The sequence below is a fragment of the Dromiciops gliroides genome, chromosome 1, assembly GCF_019393635.1.
Source record: "Dromiciops gliroides isolate mDroGli1 chromosome 1, mDroGli1.pri, whole genome shotgun sequence".
Taxonomy (NCBI): Eukaryota; Metazoa; Chordata; class Mammalia; order Microbiotheria; family Microbiotheriidae; genus Dromiciops; species Dromiciops gliroides.
This window is the reverse complement of record NC_057861.1, coordinates 480,564,266-480,578,805: the sequence shown is the minus strand read 5'-3', so window position 1 is coordinate 480,578,805 and position 14,540 is coordinate 480,564,266. Positions and strand designations below refer to the sequence as shown.

The 14,540-nt window shown below is 34.9% G+C and overlaps 1 protein-coding gene across 1 annotated transcript in view; it reads right to left on the bottom strand.

The window, feature by feature from the left end:
* Positions 1-8,533: 8,533 nt before the first annotated feature.
* LOC122734474 (solute carrier organic anion transporter family member 4C1-like) overlaps positions 8,534-14,540 on the bottom strand; it is a 120,970-nt gene continuing 114,963 nt past the window's right edge. Inside the window, 1 exon segment of the mRNA XM_043975318.1 lies at positions 8,534-8,679. Within this exon segment, the coding sequence (XP_043831253.1) occupies positions 8,534-8,679 (146 nt within the window).

Below are 14,540 nucleotides of genomic sequence, written 5' to 3'. Positions count from 1 at the left end.
ACTTGAAACACCTCTATTGTCCCCTGTCCTGGACTATTATTTTGCTCACATTGGCTTAATCTTCAGCAGCCTAAATGGTTGCTTTCAATGGCTAATCAAGATGGCTCCTGACATCTTCCTTCTAATTCTCCTCAAATGTCATTCTAGTTCAAGGTCAGAAGCCTTCCCTGTAATTTGGGAATACTGTATAAATTTGCTGGTCATGTTCCCGATGGACAGAGTTAAATGTGAATTACATTAATAAATATTGATAGTCTCCTTCAATAGGAGTTCTGTGAAAGCAGGGACTATTTGATTTTGTCTTTGTTATGTCTGGTATCCAGGATGGTGTCTAGCATAGAGTAGGCACTTAATAAATACTTGTTGACTGACACAAAGAAAGTATTTAGTGAATCAGAAATTTAAAACTATTTTCAAAGGTATATAATTTTCCTTTCAAAAGATAAACTTGGGACTTCCAAGGGAAGAACTAATATTGCAGATTAGAGAAACAGTGAGTCAAGATTTCCCAACATTCCCCTCTAAACAACTTTAAAATAATGTCTCAAATTGAATTCTGGAGTGGCAGAGGAATAAAAGGTCAAGGTGAGACATTCTTTCAGTCCAAGACAAGATAGGAGGTCAGAAAGAAATATCAGTGACATAGAGGAGGAAGCTAGGCCAGAGCCCACATGGATGAAACACCAGTGGTAGTTATAGAAGCAGCAGCAGCTTCAGGGGCATTCAAACCATAGGCAGGAAAACTAACTGGCAGCTGGTCAAAAAGAGATTATAAGGTACCCCTGTGCTAGGACTGGTCCCAGTACCAGATGCTGTTTGGCAACTCCGTTGCTTATACCCATTTCTGGCTCATAGTAAAAGGACAGAGAGGAGCACTCTTAGTCAAGAGGGAGTAGGAACATTGAGGGGCAGTATCACTTTGGGGCCCAGGGAATCAGGGAGCTTGAGGAAGAGTATGATTTCTAGGCCCAAGGGAGGAAGGGCCCTGAGAAGCAATAGCAATTGCAATCCCAAGGGAGCAGGGGCCCTTCCTGAATAAAGACCAGTGTGCAGACAAAGAGAGCAGTGACCACATTTCTCCCAAGATTACACCATCTTGGAAGCACTAAAAACTTCCAACCCCCCAGAACTAGCTCTGAAAAAAGCAGTGAGAAAAACCTGAAGCTTGAGATAGAGCCCTTCTATCCCAACCCCAACTGGGAACAGAGGCCAACATTAACATAGTTTCAAATTAAGACACTGGATGGGAAAATGAGCAAACTAACAAAAAAGAACCCAATGGTAAAAAGCTATTATGGTGACAGGGAAAATGAAGACAAAGACTCAGAAGAAAATAAAGTCAAAGCAAGTACAAGCAAAGGCTCAAAGAAAAATGTGAATTGGACACAAGCCTAATGAAAATTCCTTAAAGAGCTAAAAAAAAGATTTTCAAACTCAAATAAGAGTGAGAAAGGAAAAATTACATAAAAATATAAAAGCAAAGGGAGAAAATTATGAAAAGGAAATTCACAGCTTGATGAAAGAGGCACAAAAATACTGAAGAAAATAAGACCTTAAAAAACAAAATTGGCCAAAGGGAAAAAGAGGTACAAATGATCCCTGAAAAAAAAAATTCCTTAAAAATTAGAATTAGGCAAATGGATTCTAAGTACTCCATAAGATCTCAAGAAACAATAAAACAAACTCAAAAGAATGGAAAAAAAAACCAGAAGAAAATGTGAAATATCTCATAGGAAAAGCAACTGACCTGGAAAATAGACTGAGGACAGATTAATTTAACAATGACTGGATTACTTGAAAGTCATGATCAAAGAAAGAGCCTAGCAATCATAATTCAAGAAATTATCAAGGAAAACTGTCCTGATATCCTAGAACCAGAGGGTAAAATAAAATCTCTCCTGGGATGACTTCCCCTGTAGAATTTTAGTCCATCTGATTCTTACTCTGGATCCCCTGATATCTATTCTGCAGCAATCTAGGAGCAAATAAAGCTAAGTTCTCAGTTTTCTTCTCCTCTATCATGAACTCTAAGAGGCTGGTCCTTTCCTCCCAGATTTCCATTTTCCCAGATTTATAGCTCAGCAATCAGTTCCTTCCTCTCTTCTTGTCAGAATATGATTCAGAACCAAACTTGGTGCAAGAATTGAGAAACCACATCTCCTTCCATTTTTGTGGAAGTGTAATAGTTGTAGAATACCATATACATTTTCAAAGAAAGTGTGGGTGTTAGTTTTACAGAACTGCTTTTGGTTTTCTTTTCTTTTTTTTTTTTTAAATAAAATGGAAGTATTGCTGACTTGGGAGGAGGAAACATATGCTTAAAAGTCATTATATGAAAAAAAGGTAGCAAAATAAGAGAAAAGAACCATTTTATTCATGATAAAAAACATCAGGGGAAGGGTAAAATATATGAGCAGAATGCAGAATGTTACATACACTCCATGTCCTTTCCATTTTCTTAGATCTTTTCTTTTAAACAAAATTAAGAAAAAATATGTGACACAGGGAAAGGTATCTTTCATCAAGTAGATTTAATTCTTTTTACATGCTTTAATGGACCAAAGAAGGCTATAAATATTAAAATATTTAATTAGTTGAATTACTCAGGCAAAATAACTAGAAGTGAAAATTATTCTACTAGGTACAGTATATAATCTAATTTTGCAGATTTTTAGTACTGCAAAATTAATAATGTCATATTGTATCATACAGAAGTGAAATTCAATGGAGAAAAGTGTTTTTGATCAGTGTTTTAAAAACATCTGTGATGTGTTTGTGTGTATATTCACACACACGTATACAAATACATATATGATCAAAGAATGCTTTAATATGTATGTTCATATGTTCAACTCAAAGTAAATCTCTTTAAATCTGAAAAAAAGGATATGATTCAGAAAATAATTTCTCATTGATGGCTCTTTATCCTTTGAAGCAGGAATTTATCATTGAAGAAATTATCCTGCTTTTGACAAAGAAAGATCCAGCACATATGAGGATAACTGAAGTCTCACATCCCTACTATATTGTGCCTCTGTGATCTATTTCCTTAGCTATGGTATTGTTAGGAAGTAGCTTGCTTTGTAGTGATATTGTATGGATGAAAAATTCTTTGTATAGTTCTGGCGAATGTGTATTTATTTACCTGAAAGTGGATCACTTAGATAACTTGGTGGCAAGCCTGGGATCCTGGATGAAGGTGAGGGAGTCCTTACCTAATCTTCACAGAAAAAGGGAGCAGAGCTAGCAGCTAGGTGATACAGTGGATAGAACACTGGGCCTGAACTCAGGAAGACTCATCTTGATGAGTTCAAATCTGGTCTGTGTGACCCTGGGCAATTCACTTGGCTGTTTGCCTCTGTTTTCTCATCTGTAAATTGAGCTGCAGATGGCAAACCACTTCGGTATCTTTACCAAGAAAACACCAAAATGGGGTCACAAAGAGTCATATCTGACTGAAAAATGACTGAACAACAACAACCATTAGCAGAGGTCTCTTAGGGCAAAAGGTTTGATAGCATCTTTCCCCTCTCTCCCACCTTGGATCTCCCAGGGAAAGGGATGCCCTAGCTGGTGAGCCAGGAACACTTAGGGGTGGTACAGGGCAAGCTTTAATATCAACCCTGGCACTGGGATAAGTGGCATTCAAGACCATGGTGACTTCTTAGCTAACTAACTTAAAGCAGATGTATCTTGTGCATGGGATTTCACACATACTGGGAAACTTTTTTTTTTATTGGACTTAAATGGAAATTTTAGTATCATGTAGACCAGAAAGGGCATAGTCCCTCTACAGATTAAAGTAATAAATGTTTTCTTCTAGGAAAATATATTTCTTGTAAGGCACACATTTTGCTTATGATGCTTACCAGAAACCTCAACCCATTATTGATTTACAACTGACCTGAATTTCCAGTCTATCCCTAATTATTTCTGAAATGCTTGTGTTAGTATTGCAGTGATTGCAAAAATACAGCAGTGTACAGGAGGGAGATCCTCTGGATTCAGAAGAAATGGACTTAAACCCCAGTTCTTCCAGTTACTACCTGTGTAAACTTGGGACCATTAGACTTTTCATTGCATAACTTCAACCCAGGAGATAAAGCTGCCTTTGTTGCCAAAATTCTCCTTAAAGAGATAGTACCTCGTTTTGGCCCACCAGCCCGCATCGATTCTGACAAAGGCACACATTTCACTGATTCCATTTTATCCCAAATCTACTCTTTCTTGGGAGTGACTCCAAAATTCCACACGCCCTACCATCCACAAAGTTCAGGCCAAGTCGAACGTATGAATAAAGAGCTTAAGAGTATGATTGGCAAATTATGTACTGAAACCCATTTGAAATGGCCTGATGTTCTACCATTGGCATTATTCTATCTACGAAGTAGACCAAGAGGAGAACTTCATATATCTCCTTATGAAATGCTTTTTGGTCACCCTCCTATCCAAGCTAAAACTTTTTCCCCAGTTTATACATCACTGGTGGGAGGTGATACTTCTGTTGCTTCCTATATACAGGAATTACAGACCAGGCTACGTGAACTCCATGAGGCAGGAGCTGTGGTCCAGGCAGGACCATTAGACTTTTCATTGCATAACTTCAACCCAGGAGATAAAATATATGTAAAGAATTTTCAGAGAACCAGTGGAACTCAACCTGCCTGGGAAGGACCTTTTCAGGTATTATTGACAACTCCTACTGCCATTAAAATTGGTGAAAAAGACTCATGGATTCATTGCTCTCATATAAAGCCTGCACCATTCATAGGTGAAGAGATTTCAGATAGACCTGAGGTAGACGCTAAAGAGGTAAAAACCCTAACGATAGCAACTGTTAAAGAGCAAAGAAAGTTCAGAGGAAACAGGCAGTTCCCATTTAAGAATCCCACTGATCAGTTAAATGCTTTGGGACTCAGTCTTCGTAAAGTATCAGGAGACGGAAATTGCCTTTTTAGGGCTTTAGCAGACCAGCTAGAAGGTCACTGTAGAAATCATCTCAGACACAGACAAGAAGCTGCTTCTTATATGATTAACCATAGACAAGAGTTTGAGTCTTTTATAGTAAATGACTCCCCTTTTGAAGAATATGTTGATGAATTAAAGAAATTTGGAAAGTGGGGAGGAAATGATACAATTGTAGCATTTGCTAAGCAGCATCAGCTGAATGTTGTGGTTCATCAATTAAATCAGCCTTTATTGAGAATCAGTGGCACAGACAAAACTGATGCTAGAGAACTCCACATTTTCTACCATAAAGAACATTATGACAGCATTAGAAAGATCAATGACAATTCAGAAACCCCTGCCACTTTGGCATGCAGAGAATTGGGGAACCAGTTAAAACAATGTGGCATACCCCAAACTCTAGCAGCTTAAATACCTTAAAATTTAACAAGCATTTCCTTCCACAGGCAAAAGCACTGAAGCACATGGCCTAGTTTTCTGGCCCACCTCAATTTCTCCCACCCTTTTCCCTACCCTATACCTATTTTTTTTTTTAATCCTTTTTGTTTTTTGTTTTGTTTTGACTTTTGAAAGGCACTGAAAAGACCTGGAATTCACCACATCTTTAAATTCTTTAAGAGCACAAAAGGGTGCTTAGCGAATCTTTTGCCTTTTATTTTGGTTTTTGGTTTTGCTTTGTTTTTTTTTACTTTTGTTTCTTTTGCTTTTCTTTAAAAACCAGATTTTGTAAACTAAGTGACTTTTCAAAGGCATTTTAAGTATATGCTATTGAATATCGAATCTTGCTAATTGAAGTCTTATTTCTTTTTGATGAATTAATCACCACTTTAAGTATCTGCTACTGTTATACTAGAGAATTCATGTATAAGATGATGTGGTCTACTTGCTAAAAGAAGATTATGTAATAATGTCTAAAAGAAGATTATGTAACAATGTCTAATATAATCAGCTATTTACATTCGTTTATTATTTATATGTCATTATACTCTGGGTATGGTTTGGAATTATTGTATATATCACTAATATATTCTCCTTAATAAATGCTTAAAAGTCTAACTCTTGCTAAAGCTTATAATTTATTGGCGACCACTCATTAGATATTTTAGACAGACTAGCTAGAATTTTAGCCCTTAACATATATATATATATATATATATATATATATATATATATTTTTTTTTTTTTTTGGTAAGGCTTGTGACTTGCTAAGGTTAACTTGCTAAGTTAAGTGACTTGCCTAGGGTCACACAGCTAGTAAGTGTTAAGTGTCTGAGGCCGGATTTGAACTCAGGTCCTCCTGAATCCAGGGCCAGTGCTCTATCCACTGTGCCACCTAGCTGCCCCGACTTCTAATATATTTTACATCTCTATATCTCTGATCTTGTGATCTATGGTGTACTCCAGTGATCCAGTGTATCTCCTAGATCTAATGTTTGGAAGAAGGGAAGAAAAAGGAAATAACTAAGTAACATCTAAGATATAAAATAGCCTTAAAATTAAATTAACTCTCAAATACAGAATCCTGTTTGAATATATTTTGAAATGTATTTTTATTTCTAAAATTATATTCAAGTGACTGTTAGCTGTGTGACTCTGAACAAGTCAAACTTTTCCTAAGATTGTAAGATGAACACTTGCTGATAACACACCAGCAGGGAGAGTTTCCTCAGTAGGAATTTCCTAAAACAATAAAATCAGATATCAGGACAAAAAAAAGTCAGTTTCAATTTTAAACAAATTTATCAAGGCCAAACTTTTATAGTCTTTGGAAAAGTTTAAAAATCCAAATCAATATATTTTATTATATAACCTTGGTAACTCATATTATCTGAAAATGAATACATGTGTTCTTTTTTTTTTTTTTTTTGTGAAGCAATTGGGGTTAAGTGACTTGCCCAGGGTCACACAAGTAGTGTGTCTGAGGCCGGATTTGAACTCAGGTCCTCCTGAATCCAGGGCCGGTGCTCTATCCACTGCGCCACCTAGCTGCCCCTTACATGTGTTCTTTATAAATAACACTTTCTAAATAGATCCAGAATCATATTATTTTCTCATATTTCACAGTAATAAAAAAATTACATATAATTTGTAACCATCTGAACTTTTAAAGATTCATTTATATTTTCTAAAAGAATAAATGCCTAGTTAATACTTCTATGGATACTTAAAGATTAATAGTATGCAAATTACATACAAAAATTTTTATATCCAAATTTCTAAAGGTCATTATAACAGGCTGAATTTATTTAATTATGAAAATTGACTAACATATAAAAGGATACCAATTTGTGCACAAGAACAAATCATATAGAACTTTGGAAGAAGTAAAATTATCTGCTTTTCAGTTTGTTCTGGGCTTAGTCTGGTTCAAATCAAGAAGATATAAGCCAAAAGAAATGTTTTACTTATATATCACCAACTTCCTACTCACTTCATTGTAGTCATGAGCTTGGATAGGTTACATAAGGATTCTGTAGCAGTTCACCAGCAGAAAATTTTATATTCATCTCACTGAACCATGCAGGACTTTTTTAGGTTATTGAAGATATATATATATATATATGTATATATATAAATAAAATTTCCAAAGAATGAAAAACTGGGGCAAGCCAAAAATAATTTTAATTTATGAACCCCATTGAATAAACTTTTATTATTTCTCACATAAAATGTCTTAAAATGCCTTTTTTTTTGGTAACAAAGTTTAGATTAAGAAATCTTCACATTTCGAAATGTATAGACATTTTTTCACCCACTGAATCGTATACTTCACTCAAGAGGCTTTAAGTTTTTGATGTGCTGATTAATTTTAAGAAGACAATCCTAATAAGAAGTACAAATCAGGGATATGAACAAGTTATTAAAAAAAACATCTTCAAGTCAAGGCAAAAGTATCTAGTTTTTTTCGTATTATATTCCATGACTAAAAGGATAAAAGAAAGTTGAAATGAACCACCCACCCACAGAAAGCCTCTGAAAGTAGGCCAGTCTAGAACAAAAGGAGAAAAACTATGAAATAATATGCTGAAGATGTTTTAATTAGAAATTGCATAATGTTACATTCATGTGTTATTTTAAAGATAATTTTTTGGGGAAATTTGTTGTAAATTCTAAGGATCAGAGCTAGAACAGTTATTAAGATAAATAAACAAAATTTGCACAATGGAATAGACTTTTTGATAGTACTTTAATAGTTCGTTGTACTCAGAATTGTTAATTATTGATGGGCTATCTTTGCCTCCCCTATTTAGCTCATATAGTTTTTCTTCCCTTAGCCTGAAAGGATTATGCTTCTTTTTTTACTCACCATAATGCACATATATATGTTTATCTTTTGGAACTGCTCATAGATTTGGGGGGTAATTAATGGGCACACAGTCCACTTTATTACATTTGAACCCCAAATAAAAATCTGCATGTACCTAAAAATATAATTGATAAATATATGAAATAAATTATATAAAAATAATAATGTAAATTTTTATATAATATTCCAAAATTGCAGCTGTACCATGCAGCTATAATACATCAATTTTTCATTTCTGAAATGTCCTCTTCGGGTTTTTTAAAAAGTCTTGGTTTCAAGATTCATTCTTTGATCACCCTCTTGATTGGTTGAATGCAATGATCCACTTGTGTCTGATGAAGGAGGTCTGTATAACATTAGTGCAAAAGTATTGAAGAGGATAGTGATTATTTTACAAATGATACCTGAATTAAAAAAAAGAAATGCAATAATCAGTTTAAGTTTCTAAGCACAGTAAAAATATTTCTGTAAATATTGTTTTTTGGACTTGAAATCATTTAAATAATAGAATAAAAAAATAAGATGTATTTGTTTTATCAGCAAAGGTTTATGTTCCTCTGTACCTACAACAATTTATCTCAAGGAAAATGGGCTTACATTTCTATAGAAAGATACACAAAAACAAGGAGTGGTGTTACTTCCTAATATATTAATTGTAAATTTCAAGAAAACATGTTTCCAAGTTTAAAACATTAAACAAAATTTATTCAATTCAATACACAAAGTTTTACTCTTAAGGTTTTGAAACAACATAGTGCTTCATACACTCAAAAAATTAGGCCACTGTTATGCATAAAATTAATATATTAATTACTCACCAGGTCAATCCCTGTCTTTTCTCAGCCATCTTGGCTCTGCTCCCTTCTCATTTAAATCTTACAACTTACAACTCCCTCCTCTTTAGATGACTTGTCCCAAGGTCACACAACCAGTAAGTGTCTGTGTCAGGATCTGAACTCAGGTCTTCCCGATTCCAAGCCCAGCATTCTATCCACTATGCTACAATGTTCCCTAATAATGCATGTCTTCCTACAATTATATTTGCAATTACTTAAAAATATCTAGGAAGAGAGGGTGATGAGTACATATGATTACTACCTGATTTTTAAAAAGGGGAGGTATGAAGTAGAGTTATAAATCTAGTTAAAATTTTTAAGTCTTTTAAACTAAAATTTTTAAAAGTGATTTTCTCAGAACCAATTATGGTATTTATTTAACTTACAAACTTTAAGATGGAGCTGCTTCCATTTATTGACACACACACAAATTCTATAAGAATAATTAGCATATTTTCTAACCCCATGCATCTCAATTTTGTCTGTCTTCAATCAGGGAATATGACTGAATAGACCATGAATGCTGAGAGTTTTGAGAAGTTGTGATACTTTTTTTTTTCTACTCTGAGGTTCTTCATACATCAGAAGAAGACTGTTTTCAAAACTTCCAGAACACAGATATTGTCATCTCCCCTGAGGTCATATTGAGAAATATAGTAGGGATAAAGAGCTTCCATGGATCATGAAAGGGTGCATGAGATTAAAAGGTGACCAGACGGGGCAGCTAGGTGGCACAGTGGATAGAGCACAGGCCCTCGAGTCAGGAGTACTTGAGTTCAAATCCGGCCTCAGACATTTAACACTTACTAGCCGTGTGACCCTGGGCAAGTTACAACCCCAATTGCCTCACTAAAAAAAAAAAAAAAGGTGACCAGAGAAGACTCTTTTTTACTGAGGCAATTGGGGTTGTAACTTGCCCAGGGTCACATGGCTAGTAAGTGTTAAATGTCTGAGGCCGGATTTGAACTCAAGTACTCCTGACTCGAGGGCCTGTGCTCTATCCACTGCGCCACCTAACTGCCCCATGACTCTTTCTTTTAAAGAGTTGCTTTTGAGGTTGAATAAAAGCTCTGGATGTATGTGTGTGTCTTTCTTTTTATATTCATTTATATTTATTGGATGGTGTTTCCTTAAAATATCACAAAAGCCATGTCAGCTACTACCACCTGCTTTAGAATTATGCTTTTTAAAAATATACAGGTAATTTATTGGATATTCAAATTAATTAAGGCATTATAATAATGAAATTTGATTGTATTGAACCCTCTCTTTTAAGATTGCTTGATGGGACTTAGACACAGGGTCCAGTTCAAACTTGGCTCTGATTAAATAATTTATTAGACAGAACAATAAAAACCAAAATGCTTTTAAATGCTTCCTTTAAAAAAAATTGTCCCCTTGAAAAGCCTTTCTTATTCAGTCTACTGGTTAACACAGTAAAAACTAGTTATACTAATTTAACAATAACTGGCTGATTTCATATAGGACTTATCTTTATTCCACAAGTACATTATTAAATGATAGATAACCTCAATATAAACCATTTCTACAGAATTAGAAAATACATTTCTAATATTTTGCTGGTCATATGTCTTTTACATACAACCCTAATAGTCTAATTCTAAAGGAGAAGGCATCAAAAGCTCTTTCCCCCACAGGAACTCATTACTAAAGTCACTTTGCTATCTAAAATCTGTATTACTGATCCATTATGAATATTGAGACAAGATTTGTTATTTCCAAAGAATCATGATTAATGTTGTGAATCATCTATTCAGCAAAAGCATTCAAAACCATCTCAGAGATTAAATAAATGTCAGCTGCACTCCACATATCCTCTACTGTATTAGTGGAAAGTCTCAAAGTCACAAAGAATCTTATTCTATTATTCAGTTACAGAGATTGTAGCCACACCTTTCTTCCCCAAATGACTACCTCTGCCAATTCTGTGAATATAGTTTTCATGATAGGTCATAGCTTATAACCAAAGACACTTGATGCATATCAATGCCATAAGCCAACAAATCTGTAGTGATACAAACCCAATCTGACCCTTATCTGAACTCCCTAATGATAATGTCTCACCCTTGGTCCATGTCACCATGCAGAACAGAAACTGTGAAGTCCCTGATAATTTATTTTTTCAATCTACCTTTCAGATAACTGCCTATATAATAACCAATGTCTCATATAAGTCATAAAGAATATATAGCTTCCATTTCTCTCTTTCAGCATTGATGTAGAATTATTTGATTCCCTCAAGAGTCAATCCTCTATTGTATAATACAAATAGGATCATAGTAAACTTTTTGGTCACTTGTAGAATTACATTTAAATATGTCAGTATGCAAATGTTCCTTCTTTTTCCCAGTTTCTATAAAAATCCCTTCAGATTCTACAGAAGTCTATCTGTCCTCCTTATATTTTGCATTTTAATTAGGACATAATTTATTTTTGATGATAGAAGTAACTTGTACAAAATGCATTTGGAAACATGAGCCTAAAAAAGATTATTTATCAAAGCCTTTTCTTCTTCATCTGTCACTCTATCATCCAAACAGCATGGGACTTTCTCCAGTTGTCTTGTACAATGTGAAAAGCTTCATCATCTTTTTAATTACATGCTACCTTTTTTTTCTCCTTTGAATGCAACCAGAAAGACTTTATCTGTACTTGTTTTAGATTCCTTTATTTGAATTCCACTTGTAACTACTGTCTTTCTTGTGACCTCTTTAAGGTTTTTAGAGTTAATGACATTAGCATCCAAATCTTCCTTTTGGTAGCCTATGGCAGGAAGCAAAGCAAGACAATTCTCTATTGTCCATAATTCTGTAAAACCATATATGGATAAGTAGGCATTTATTTATTTTTTCTAATTTGGTGACTTAAACCTTTGGTTTGATCAGTTACAGTCAGTCTGTAATGACAGTGTTAGAGGTTCTACACTGCAATCTTTGAGTCTTGACTGATTGTTACTTTTAAGAGGTATGGAAAGTAAAAATCCAAGGCAATAGAAGCTTCTCCACTTTTATGAAAGTAATATGTAAGTCAACTTTTGGATCTGACCTTCACTCTTTTAGGGCCAATAAAATAAGCATCGTATTTTTCCAGATTTCTGTTTCACAATATTTTCCCATCCACATTGACCACATTTATAGCATTCCATGATAGTACCACCTATCACATTGAGTGACAGCAAAACATCACACCAAGTTTTGTAGCTTATGAATTACCTCTTTTGCTCTTTTTATCACTATCCACTATCTCCATTCCACCCCCTTCCTCCACTCAATTTCTTTACTTCCTGTACTAAGAGGTGGTGTCATTTTGAAATACTTCACTAATCACTTCAGTTTATTTTACTTAGCTGTACTTTATTAAAAGGTATATGGCAGTGTTTTTGTTTAAAAGTGGTGATTCAATCTTTTTTTTTTTCAAAGAGCAAGTGGTCAACACTAATATATCTATGGTATTTGAACATAATTAATATATTAGTACCCAGAGTAAATATTAAAGCATGTGTGAATGAATAAACTCTCTTCTTCCTTGACAGAATTATAACATTTTTTGCATGCCTATTGAATTTTGATGCTATAGGTGATAAATTTCTAGAAGATTAAGTGGAGTATGTGGGGATTGGTGAGGATGTGGGGATTAATGAGGATGAAATAGGTAAGGCAGAAACTTTGATTTATTTAAAACAACTGGAGGAACTGGATAGAATTTGTAAAGGCTTTATCATTTAAAGTGCCCAGGACTTAGAAATTATGCTCTGTCATGCAAATAGGAAGACATTATATACGTTCACCATTTTTGTCAACAGAGTGAAATGATATAAATAGGCTCTATAGGATCTATGACTTAAATGTCACATAATCATTAGTGAAGAAATAATAGAACTATTAATAGGCAAAGAAACAGGCTCTGTTAATAGTGAATATGCATCAGGATGCCTCTTTGGTAGAAAGGCCAGGATTTGAACTAGGGAATTTCACAGAGGAACTAAACTTAGATGTTCGTTTAGGAGTTATTGGAGTTTAATAATCATAGAGGAGTCTGAAGAAATACAGGTAGATCCTTGGTCATAAATGAATAGTGAGCATTTAGGGGATCTAAAGTAGGAACATGGATAGGGAAATCCCATTGAAGCAGAGATGATGAAATAGGATCACAGACAAAAGACAACAGTATAGTTAATGGGATGGATGGAGGTGTAGTTGGCAAAGTTGACTATTTCCTCAATTATGCATACTATCTCCTCTATTAATGTAGCTCAAGATTGCATTAACTATTTTGATTGAGATATCACACTACTGAATTATATTTAGCTTGCAGTCCACTAAAATCCCTATTTTTTTCACATAAACTTCTTTATAAACATGTCTCCCAATCCTGAACATATGCAATGGACTTTTAAAATTATTTGAACCAACTCAGGAATACCAAAATTCCTTTATCTGATCATAATCTATTGGCTTTTCACTTGTCCCTCTGCATTACCCTACAACATTCTATTCTTTTCCCACATTGTGACCTTCAATCCCTTTACTCCTCAATTCTCTCTCAGGCCATCTCTCTTATACTAGTTTCTCTCTCCTCTTTTCCCCATCTTGTTCCCTTGGTGAAGCAATGCAACTCTAGTTTCCTCTCTTGAATCCTTTATCATTTTGTCCATTATTCTCTGCCAAGCCTTAGCTTTGGATTACTCCCACTATTTGTTCTTTTTTGCTCCTGAACATCTGCTGCTTAATGAAGGTGGAGAAAATCATGCAAACAATGTGACTAAGTTCCCTACAAATTTTTGTTACACAGCATCAACTGGGTACTCACTTCTGCTAGACAATCCTTCTATACCTGCCTTATCAACTCATTTTTCCAATCTCCACAGAGTCTCTTCTGTACCCTTCTATCCCTTCTCAAATCTCCATTGCTTCCTCTCCTCCCACCCTTTCAGCTGAAAACTTTACCTCATATGTTACCAACAAAATTAAGACCATTTATTGTGAACTCTCTTTTCTCCCCATTCCTTCATCTCTAATCATTTAGATGCCTTCTACCACTATTTCCTCCATTCATCCCTGTCTCAAAAGAAGAGGAGGTCTTTTCTCCTTACGAAGGCTAGCTACTTTCCTGCTCAAGTGATCCCATTTCATCCCTATCTCCTCCAGCAAATTGCCCCTCATCCCTGTCATCACCATTCTACTACATATTTTCAATCTCTCCCTCTCTACTGGATCATTCCCTATTGACTACAAACATGCCCATACCCCCCTCTTTCTGAAGAACCCCTTATATGATCCTTCCATCATACTATTAGATTTTAAATTCCTTGAGGGTAGGAACAGTCTTTTGCCTGTACATAGTAGGCACTTAATAAATGTTTATTGAGTGATCAGTCCCATATCTCATCTGCCCTCTACAGCAAAACT